The following is an 11,177-nucleotide window of genomic DNA, read 5'->3' as shown; positions in this document are numbered from 1 at the left end:
ATAAAGTTGGTAGATGTAGGTAAAAGTTTCCGGAATTTAACGTTATTTCCGATGAATTCCGACCTTTTCGGATGAAAATCATGTAAAAATTCCGATGAAATTTAAGCCAATATTCCGACAAATTCCGACAGTTTCCGACCAATTCCGACAAGACCAAATTTCCGATGGTTTCTGACCATTTCCGACCGTTTCCGACCGATTCCGACCGGTTCCGACCAATTCCGACCGGTTCCGACCTATTCTGATGAGTTTGGAAAAAATCAAAGTTTAATGCATTTTTTTATATATTTCTTGCAGTTTTATTGATGGTTAACGGCACGTGGGAGAGAAATGGACACTTATACGTGTTCAAAAACGCGAGAACATTTCCGCTTGAAGTTTCGAAAGAGACAACCTACATGGAGTTAGTCGACAAGGTGTACAAGAGAGTCGATATAGACAGATCAAAGTATGACTTAAAGTTTGAAGTTCCATATGAGGCTGGTAATATGCCAATTGAGCCTGCTTTGTTGAAGGACGATATGGACGTTAAGTATTATACGAAGAATAAAAGTCGTAGAAGTTATGCACTTTGTGTAACTTTGGTATCGAAAGAAGTCAATGCGTTAACTCCAAAAAAAAAAGATAAAGGGAAAAATGTGATGAACGAAGAATTGTCTCGTGTTGAACTCAACAAGAGACAACATAATCTTATTACAAATGATCGAGATGATAATCATGTGTTCAACAGTCGAATAGATGACCGAGACGATGAAGTATACAAGCGTGATAGATATGACTACCACAACAACGATCTGGATGATGACGACAAGTTTGACGTAGATGATGGAAACAACTATGACAAAGGAACAGAATTTGAAGAGTTCGTGAACACTGAAGAATATGAAGATTTTGTAAAACATTTTGCAGTACCATCGGGACAGGGTGAACCATCGAGACACGGTGAACAATCATGTAACTCTCATAAAGTTGTACCACCAACAGATTGCGTGCCTTACTCATGGAAAGCCCCTGAGTTCACAACCGATGATTTTGTCAAGGAAGAACATAATGACGATCCAAGTCGGTTGCCAAATTCTTCGACAGGTATTAAGAATAAGATGTACTTATATTCTTAAATGAAAAATGTAATGTTATATGTATTATAACCATTGAACCATTGAATGCAATAGGTAGCACAGAAGAAATATACCTTGGGAAGGAGTTTGAGTCCAAGAAGCAGATGAAGCAAGAGATTCATGTTTTTGCTCTAAAAAATAATTTCGAGTTTAGAGTGAAATCCTCTTCGAGAAGTAGATGGTATGTCATATGCAAAAATGAGATGTTCACTTGGAAGCTGAGGGGTGTTGTGCAGTGGTCTGAAATGTGGCAGATTACGTCGTACGAGAGTAGACATTCTTGTGCGCGTGTGGTTCGAACAGAAGGACATAGAGGAGCTGCACCATGGGTTATTGGTCGCGTCTTTAAAGATAAGTACAATATTAGCTCTATGGCCGAGTATTCGGCACATAACGTAAGAGAGGAAGTCAAGACAAGATGGGGTGTTGACATCTCGTACTTGAAAGCTTGGAGAACCAGGGAGAAAGCAATTTCATACGTAAGGGGTACGCCAAAAGAATCTTATCAGAAGTTAGCATCTTGGCTATACATGTTGGAGCAGAAGAACCCTGGGACTCTGACTGCGTTTGTGAAAGATGGCGATAGATTCAAGTACGCGTTCTTTTCTATAGGGGCGTGTCGTAGAGGATTCAAGTCTTGTCGACCGGTGATATCACTAGACGGTTCATTTTTGAAGACAAAATACGGTGGACAGTTGTTATGCGCAATTGCGATGGATGCTAATTCACAATTATATCCACTTGCATTCGGGGTAGTAGATAGCGAGTGTCATGCTTCGTGGATTTGGTTTTTGAGAAAGTTGAGAGAAGCTATCGGTGAAGACGTTGAAGAGTTGGTGTTCATATCCGATCGACATGTTAGCATCATACATGGCGTCGAAGTGGTGTTTCCCGGTATCCCTCATGGAGCATGCTTCCATCATCTCAAACTAAATGTCCAGCACAAATTCAAGACCGATCATTGTGGAATTGAACTGTATGAAGCCGCTTATGCCTTCAATAAGAGGGCTTTCGAAGCTCATTTTCAGCAATTGAGGAGAAAAGATGTCGAGATGGCCAAGTATCTCGAGGAAGTCGGTTTTGATCGGTGGGCAAGAGCATTTTTTCCTGGAAAACGGTAAAACTAAAACTTTTCCCTTTGTCATTACAAGTGTTTTAACTAGACCGTCGCTAATATGTAATTGTGGATATAGGTACGATATAATGACAAGTAATAATGCAGAAAGCTTCAACAATAAGACGAGGAATGCTAGAACGTTTCCAATTACCACGTTGCTTGAGTTTATTAGATTCACACTTCAAACGTGGTTTTTTGATCGAGAAGAAATGGCTAGAAAATGTGATACAAGACTGTCCCCGAAGTTTCAAGACAATCTCGCCCATCTAAACAGAAAGGCACAATTCGTCAATACCTATGGACTCGGTATGTATGAATGTCATGTAAAAGACGAGAGAGGTGACTTTGATGTTGATTTATTGAGAAAGACATGCACGTGCGGCCTACCACAACTACTTGGAATCCCATGCGAGCATGCCATTGCATCTGCACAACACAGGAGTGTCGACATCTATTCTTTATGCAGTCCTTTCTATTCGAAGGAAACATGGATTGAGATGTACAAGGAATCCATATATCCTGTTGGGAACGAAGACCAATGGAACGTTCCGGATGACATAAAGAACATGAAGGTGTCAGAACCAATTGAAAAGAAACAAGCCGGTCGACTGAAGAAAAGTAAACAAGGAAGGCGCAGGGTCAATCGTTATCCTTCGCAAGGCGAAAAAGTTGTTATTCACCGCAAATGTGGTAAATGTGGTGGTATGGGCCATAACAGGAAGACGTGCACTTGGAGAGAGTGACAACATTTATCTTTTATTTTGTTTGTTTTGAATTAAAGACGCATTTCTATGTTGACAACTTTTGTACGTGTTTTGTTGAATATTTGTAGTTTAAGGTGAACTTCATCTTTATGTAATTTCATATAATTTATATCTACTATTTATCATATATTTTCATAGCGAACAGTAACATAACATTTTAAAATATTTAATGACACAAAAATATCCAAATATTTAATGAATACATATCATCGCGCTTCTAATTGGAAAAATAAATCGGTTGACCATTTCTTCCTGAACGTCCTCATGTTCTCGCTTCGAAGTGTATCGAACCCCACGCCAACAAGTCGAATTTCGCCGCCATCTAGTTCTCGCTCCGCATTTGGATGCTCGGTGAACATCCCCGACATTGCCATAACCGTCGGCAACGCTCGTCTCCAATTCTATGTTAACATAATAATGTTATAATAATGTAAGATAATAAACATAAAGTTCATAAGAGTATTTACTAACCTCCATCATCGTGTTAAAATCAACTGAATTGTGTTGCATATTCACAAGATCTCTTTGGCAATCCAAGACGGTTATGGTCCACTCTTGAAGATTGACCCGGAACGTGAACCAATGCATGTTCTTGAAGTTGACGACATACAATATCTCTCGCGCTCTAGTCCATGGAATGACTTGGGAATCTCTGCAGCCAGTCATCGGGTCGAACACGACCCTGCGATCCCATTCTACGAGCTCCACCTCTGTGCCTTGTTCTGCGGCTATCTTCTTGTTCTCCTCTTGCTTCGTATAACGACCGTATACGTTTTGGACCCACCGGCTATCCATGACACATATGTCTTGACGATACTCCGCATACTGTCGCTGACGTCTCCGAAGCATATCCAGAATAGCATCAATATGCTGTAATCGTGTATGAAACAACAAACATATTAATTAACTTTTTTTTTTATAAACGTACTCAATGTAATTCAACTTACCGTATCTGTTAGCCATTTTCCATTTTCCAAAAGGAGCTTGAAGAAGTCGGTCTCCACATCAGCGACCTTCACATAAACTCGGCCCAAGAACTTTCCCTCAAGTTTAGAAGTGCGGGTCCACTTCACGCAGTCATTCCAATCAGAAGTTTTTGGTTCCTTCAATGGTCTGAACGGCGTTACCCGCACCTCCGAGGAGTATTTCGGCCGCGTCGGGTCTGTGAAATCGGAGGGAAAAGTATCTTTTCGGTGACGCTTCTGAGATGGTGTTCATACCGAGTCGCTTTCCGACCTCAGCCTCTTCTGCGCTAGGGTTGACAGTGGTAGCGTCTTTTCCGATACATCGAGCCGTCGTGAACGTTTCCTTTTCGGAGAGGGTGGCTTCTTCGACGATGGAGTCGAAGAAGGCGGTATTGTCGAAGAGGACGGCTGTGAAGGAGGAGGAGGATGAGGAGGTGGTGGAGGAGGACTAGGAGAACTAGGAGGACTAGGAGGACTAGGGGGATCAGGAGGACCAGGAGGAGGAGGACTACGCGATCGATGTCGACGGCGTGAACCAGCTTGCGTAGTTGGTAACGGCCCCGGAGGTAAACCTGTCACGTCCTCGAACATGATGTTTATCTTCTCAAGCATGTCAATCTATAAATTGTGACGCAAAATACTGAATAAGAAACTAAACATTTATAGAAACGACTGATTAGAAACTTATTTATTAAACGAAAATTAATACTAACCTGATCTTGCCTCATTCTTTCTAGCCTGCGACCGTTCGTACTCAGTGCTCTCAAGACGGTTGCCTGAGAATGTATCATTTGATTCCACATATTCTCCGTCAAAGCCCACGGAGCAGGATGATCGGGTCGAGCGGGAGGTGCGGGATGATCGTGACGAGCGGGATGATCGGGACGAGCGGGAGGTGCGGGATGATCGGGAAGTTCGAACTGAAATGAATAATAATAAACTACTTACTCCTTAATAAATGATAAACTAATCATTTATTAATAAATAATCTACTAACTAATTAATAAATTATATAATTATAAAATTTATTAGTAAATAATCTACTAACTAATTAATAAATTATAAACTAATCACTAATGAATAAATAAACTACTAACTACTTAATAAATTATAAACTAATCACGTATTAATAAATAATCTACTAACTACTTAATAAATTATAAACTAATCACTTATTAATAAATAATCTAGCCTAACTAATTAATAAATTATATAATTATAAAATTTATTAGTAAATAATCTACTAACTAATTAATAAATTATAAACTAGAACTTACGTCGGCTTCGTCATCGTCTTCATCACTCCACAACTTCTCATCTTCGTCTTGTCTGAGCACGCCGGCTTCTTTCGCCGTTGACTCTACTAAGTCAATCTCTTCCTCGATATTACGTGGCTCAACCACGTCTTCGCCTTCAGTCGGATAGAGTGATTGACTGAGTTGCGTCTCTAGTAGCTCGAAGAACTCGCGCTCTCCGGTCTGTGGTCTCAACATCTGAAAAACACCGAGCTACAAGACAACAAAATTTATTAAAATTTATAAGTTAGATAATTGTAGTTATAAAATATTTTTAAAAATTATAAATTACCGTTTTTTTGAGCAAAACCTTCTCCACGTCCTTGCGCGTGATCACTCGAGTGCTTGACCAAGAATTCATCCTCGGTACTCGAACACCAGCATTATTCCCGAACTGCTGACCAATCTCCGGGATCGCCTCGAACGCCCAATATTGCACCGCGTGCAAATTCCCTGATAGGGAATACTTCGCCTCCTTCTGTAGGACATTCTCTTTGAGAGATTTCTCCTTTACTCGTTTGTAGTACCGCAACAAGTTTACTGAGAGGGAAGACATCGTCTCAGCCCACGAGATGTTCCCCCATGACAGAGAATAGAAGAACGGCAAATCCTCAACCATGTATAGGTACTTGTCGTTGACTGCCTTGTTGTGTTCTAGTCCAAGGAGATATCCCAAGACAAACACACATAATCCAAGCTTGTACGCGTCGTTCGGATCTTGACATGTCTTGAACGCGCTAATCAAGGCGTCGAACTTGGCGTTTGACACGCCGTTCAAGTAATCTTTAATGAGCCTATCGCTCCTCCGCTCATTCTGCTCCTCCTTCGATGGACCATCTTCCATGCTCATTCCGGTTATCAATGCGTATTCGAGTCTCCCGAATCTCACGCGTTTATTTCCTATTCCGAAATGAATCTCCCCCCTTTTTGTTGGATGGATCTTACGTAGAAGAAGAGAGTGTAGAAGTACCGTAGAAAAGTTTAGTGTGCTCCCTTCGAAGAATTGAGCGAAGGGACTCTCCGCGACCCTTTGAAGTAGACCGAGATCGGTGAATTTTTCTTTCACCGTCTTAATATGCCCCGAACCACCGTACGTGATTCGACCGGCAAAGTCGTGGTCGCATAAATACGTCAATTTATCCTACATATTTAATTATCACAAAATATTAATAGAATTAAACATAACTCCATGAATTCATAATTAAAAAAAAAAACAACAAACTTCATAACTCCAAGAATTCATAATTAAAAAAAACTAATTATATAAAACAACTAATTTGTATGTTGTTCATCATTTAAAAAATATACTTACAAAAAACAATTGTTGTTCATAATAAAAAAAACAATTAATCATTAATTAGAAAAAAACAACTATTTATGATGTTCATAATTAAAAAAAACTAATCATTAAAAAAAACTAATCATTAATTACACAAACAACTAATTAGATTAATTATGTTGTTCATCATTTACAAAAAATACAAAAAACTCTTTATTTATCTTAAATCATTTAAAAAAAAACGTCGGAATTTCCGATACATCGGAAGAGGTCGGAAAGGGTCGGAAAACGTCGGAACTGGTCGGAAATTTCCGATGAATTCCATCGGAATTCATCGGAAACTGTCGGATCCGACAGTTTCCGATGAATTCCGATGATATTCATCGGAATTTCCCAGAAATTAAAAAAAAAAAAATTCACCTCCAAATCTCATTCAAATCAACCTAAAATAACTAACAACCACTCAAATCTTGTATCCTATCATTCCTACTCTAATCAAACCATGAAAAAACTATAAAAAAACTAACCTTTTTTGTCATTTGGTGAAGGTTGGAGCTATGGTGGTTCGGTCGGACGCGTGACGGAGCTTCGGTCGGAGGCGTGTCGGAACTCGTCGGAATAGGTGTCGTTGGTGTCGGAATGGGTGTGGTTTTGTCGGAATGGGCGTCGGAATGGGTGTGGTTGTGGTTGGAGAGAAAGTGAGAGTGAGAGAGTGAGAATGGTGTGGTTGGAGAAGAAGATAGGGTTTATTTTGAAATAAGGGTATTTTTGTCCGAAATGTGTCCAAAAGTCCAATTTTGGATATTTTTTAAGTAACGGGTCTAATGATGATATTTTCATAGTTTTTGGGTCTAGAAAATGAAATTTCTCTTGTGAAACCCATCTTTTTCATTATTTTAATATATTTATTTGGTCAAATTTGACCTTTTAACTTTAATTATTGTGAGATTAAAATATTAATATTTTAATTTTTTTTTTATTTTGTTTTATCAATCATCTTCCCTCTCAGTCTTTGCACTCCATCCATCAATCCTCTCTCTCTCTCAAAATTTCGGGCATGTTTGGTATAGATTTCAAAAACTGTTTTTGAGCTTTTAAGTTAAAAAATTTGAAAATAAAAAGTGAATATGTTGTTTGGTTTAACTTTTCGGGTAAAGTTTTGAATTTTTTTTAAGTTGTTTTGAAAATAGGGTAAAGGAAAATGAAAATAAGAAAATGGTGTTTTTCGAAATTGTTTTCTCGCGTGGTACAGAACTTCTATTTCATTCCTCATTTTCGAGCAAAAAAAAAAAAAAACTGCGAACTGGTTGGGTGAGTTTTTCTTCTCTTTCATTCCTCAGATCCGAGAGAGAGAGAGAGAGAGAGAGAGAGAGAGAGAGACGCCGGAGTTTTGGGTGAGTTTTTCTTTCTTCTTCTCCGTTCGTCCTTATCGTATGTATCTAATCTTATTTGTCTTCGTTCATCTTCTTCATTCATGTTCTGAAACGCATTTGGCTTCGATTTTGTTCTCTCTACAAGGTTGAGCTTGATTTCTTGGAGTAGGAGAGGCCGACAGTGTGGGTTCGCGTTCTTCATCAAGGTAGAAATCCAATTCCTTTTTGTTGTCTTCGAAATCTGATTTCTATGGTTTCGAATTAGGGGTTTTGATGTCGTTTGGATTATCTCGTGGTTTGCTTGTGTTTAGGCTCGGGTTGTGGTCGTTGTTGATGTGAAATTCTGTGTAGGGTTTCAGTTTGATGAATAATTGATTTCGTTTGATGATCTGAAATTATTTGTGGTGTGCTCGGTTTGGGCTTGGCCTTTTACGATTCCAGATCTATGATGATGTATTTTCCCAGATTTTTGATGATTTTGATTTGGAATTTGGGTTCGGCCGAGTATTGTTTAATAAGGCGGAGGCGGGAATTTAGGCGAAATCCATTTCTAGGCGGAGGCGGTAAGCCTTTAGGCGGTACGAGGCGTAAGCCTAAAAAATAATATAGAAAATATATAATATATATAAAATTCATAGTAATTTTCATGTTTTCATAAGTTTAAAAACAAAAACTAAAAAAAGAGAGTTTTAGACTCGAATATAAATTAAACTCGACGAAAATACACACGCGATACGTGTAATTTTTCTTTTCCCCGGTCTGTTCATCAAAGACCAGTTTCTCCGTAACATAGTCGTTAGAAAAGTCTTTTGGCTTTCGACCTTTCATTCCTATAAAAAAAAAAAAACATTGCTGCGACTTGTGACGCAGAGATTACATTATAAACCGAACCAAGAGTGAGTTCGAAAAATTACCGAGTCAGTGAGGGAGTGACGAGAGCAGCGTAGCAGCGTGAGGGAGGGACGAGAGCATCGTGAGAGAGGGACGAGAGCAGCGTGAGAGAGGGACGAGAGCAGTTTGAGAGTCGGTAGAATTTTGAAGGACGATCAACGTGAGAGAGAGAGTTTTGCGTGAGAGACGGTTGACATACCGATAGTTTTATTTACTTATAGTTAATTTTCATTAAAAAAAACCTAAAAAGGCCCGAATTAAAAGCCCGGCTGATTATTTTGGCCCAGTTTTTTTTTTCAAAAAACTCCCATTTCAAAGGCGGTAAAAGGCTACTCTGAGGCGTTTTGACCGCCAGAGGCGGGCGCCTTTTTCGGCCGAGGCGGAGAACGCCAGAAACATTCCCAGGCGTAAGCCTTGAAGCGGTAGGCTGCCTAAAAGGCGAAAGGCGGGCCTTTAGGCGCGCCTCAAAACCGCCTTTTTAAACAATCTGACTGTGTGTTTTTGGCCGGGAGTTGATTTTGGATATGAATATATGTTGCTTTGTGATGTAATTCTGAGCCTCGGAAATTTGGAATTGCTGGTGTGTGGGCTGGTCTGAATTGATTTTTATTATTTGGGATTAATGTTGATTTGAGAATTGAGGTTTGGAAATGGTTTTGAGTTTTGGTGTGACGACCCGACTTTTCGGACCGTCTTACTTATCTTACTTTTTTAAAACTTAAGAAAATTTGAGGTAAATTTTTTTTTTTTAAAACATAACTTAAAATGTAAGTTTGGAAACTCATAACCTAAAAATAAATTTTCATTTAAAACTTGATGAACGAAAACAACCAAAAAGTCGAAGTTGCATAATCGGAAATTAAAACCCAAAAATACTATTGTGAAATAAATACCATAAATAAAGTCGTAACCTTTAACGAAATTGAAAAAAAACATAACTTTAACCATGAAAAATAAAACCTTGGGTTTGGATTATTGAAAACTGAAAGCAAAGCGGAAGTCTTTTTATTTTCGAAAACGGCAACCATAACCCAACCCTCTCGCTATCGCCGCCGCTGATCCACCCTCCTCACTTGCTCATATGTTGTTTACCTACAACACGGACGTATAAACATAGAGTGAGCTAACGCTCAGCGAGAATAACTATAACTCACAAAACATAAGTAATAAAATAAAATGCATGAACCGGTTATTAGTATTTTAAATTTAACCGTGACATGAGATACCCTATTTAAACGTCTATCGTATTTTAGTTCGGGGGTCCCCTAGAGTAGCCGTACCGATTTCAGTGTACACTTTGGTAACGAACCATGGGGCTGCGACCTCCCATAGAACGCCCCGTCACATACATAAACATATAAGGAACTCTCTATGTGAGCCCGTAGTTCGGCTCGAGAAATTCCTCTAGTTACCTCCGTAGTTCGAGGCGGTACGACTCTCTTGCTTACTTAACTTATTAACCGTGTTTATTACGTTAAAAGCATGAGCGACATAAGATAAAAAAAAACATACATGATAACATAGCTAGCAAGATAAGATGTGTTATAGATATTCTAATACACACAGCATAAGATAACATAACTCACATATCGTCATACCAAATCATACCAAGCACATTCCGAACAAACACACACACAAAAATTCACACAATACATAAATACTTCATATCACATAATACTTAGTATATTTTGAACTAATCCGTGTTGCAGTGAGATTATTCTCACCTGGATATCGGAATTACGATCGAAGACCGTCGAAGGAAAAAGACGCTCTTAATGACTCGGAACCTAAACGGAAAGGTTGACTATTACTTATCAGGTAAGAAAAGGATTTAATACATGACTTAGTTTCTGGAAATTTCAAAATTTCGGCTGAAGGTGTAAAATTACCAAAATACCCTTGGGGTCGATAAAATATTTTTTTGAAAAATAAATCTATAAAAATTACTGTGAGAGAGAAAAAATATTTGGAACACTTCATACTTTAGAGGCATATACAAAATATGTTCAGATTATTTAATAAAAATCAAAAGTATAAGAAAGCAATATTTAGTCTTTTTAAAAACAAAAACTGCTTTGGAACGATTCTGCGCACCGTTTGGATTTTATCCCAAATATATTCTGTGGGCATCCAAAAATTCTAAAATTTGGAGTAGATATCATAAACATATAGAACTAGGTCGTGTATAAAAATTAGCTCAAAAAGAATTTTGTAGATATATAAACAAGACGTTTTGTTGTAAAAAGATCAGGGTAAAAACTAATCTGCGCACTGATCGTAATTAATTCATAAAATAATAATGAGAACTCGAAAAATTCTGAAATTTAAACCACAATTAAATAACATGTGAAAGTATAATCTGTAAAAAAATTAGA

General features: G+C 38.3%; 2 protein-coding genes across 2 annotated transcripts; one reads left to right on the top strand and one right to left on the bottom strand.

Annotated features, from left to right (window-relative positions):
* Window positions 1-1,622: 1,622 nt before the first annotated feature.
* LOC149381471 (uncharacterized) lies at window positions 1,623-2,978 on the top strand. Its single transcript, XM_089601363.1, has 2 exons — window positions 1,623-2,235; window positions 2,312-2,978. Exons 1-2 carry the CDS (start codon window positions 1,649-1,651, stop codon window positions 2,976-2,978), a joined length of 1,254 nt encoding a protein of 417 aa, XP_089457489.1. The 5' UTR covers window positions 1,623-1,648.
* A 1,235-nt stretch (window positions 2,979-4,213) lies between these two features.
* On the bottom strand, window positions 4,214-7,108 carry LOC149381470 (uncharacterized). Its single transcript, XM_089601362.1, has 5 exons — window positions 7,066-7,108; window positions 5,552-6,400; window positions 5,242-5,472; window positions 4,678-4,884; window positions 4,214-4,582 (listed from the first exon to the last, which is right to left on the bottom strand). Exons 1-5 carry the CDS (start codon window positions 7,075-7,077, stop codon window positions 4,214-4,216), a joined length of 1,668 nt encoding a protein of 555 aa, XP_089457488.1. The 5' UTR covers window positions 7,078-7,108.
* Window positions 7,109-11,177: the final 4,069 nt, after the last annotated feature.

This window comes from Urtica dioica, chromosome 11 (assembly GCF_054948205.1).
Source record: "Urtica dioica subsp. dioica isolate 48M chromosome 11, U.dioica_male_clone48M_v1_H2, whole genome shotgun sequence".
Lineage (NCBI taxonomy): Eukaryota > Viridiplantae > Streptophyta > Magnoliopsida > Rosales > Urticaceae > Urtica > Urtica dioica.
Note: the sequence above shows the minus strand (reverse complement) of the source record. Positions and strands in the feature narration are given on the sequence as shown.

Bases quoted from the DNA above. Each gene is read 5' to 3' on its own strand.
- LOC149381471 (XM_089601363.1), top strand. From the start codon at position 1,649: ATGTTGGAGCAGAAGAACCCTGGGACTCTGACTGCGTTTGTGAAAGAT. The intron at 2,236-2,311 runs GTAAAACTAAAA...TTGTGGATATAG, and splicing joins GCATTTTTTCCTGGAAAACG to GTACGATATAATGACAAGTA.
- LOC149381470 (XM_089601362.1), bottom strand. The intron at 4,885-5,241 runs GTAAGTTCTAGT...TATTCATTTCAG, and splicing joins AAGACGATGACGAAGCCGAC to TTCGAACTTCCCGATCATCC. The intron at 4,583-4,677 runs GTTAGTATTAAT...CACAATTTATAG, and splicing joins AAAGAATGAGGCAAGATCAG to ATTGACATGCTTGAGAAGAT.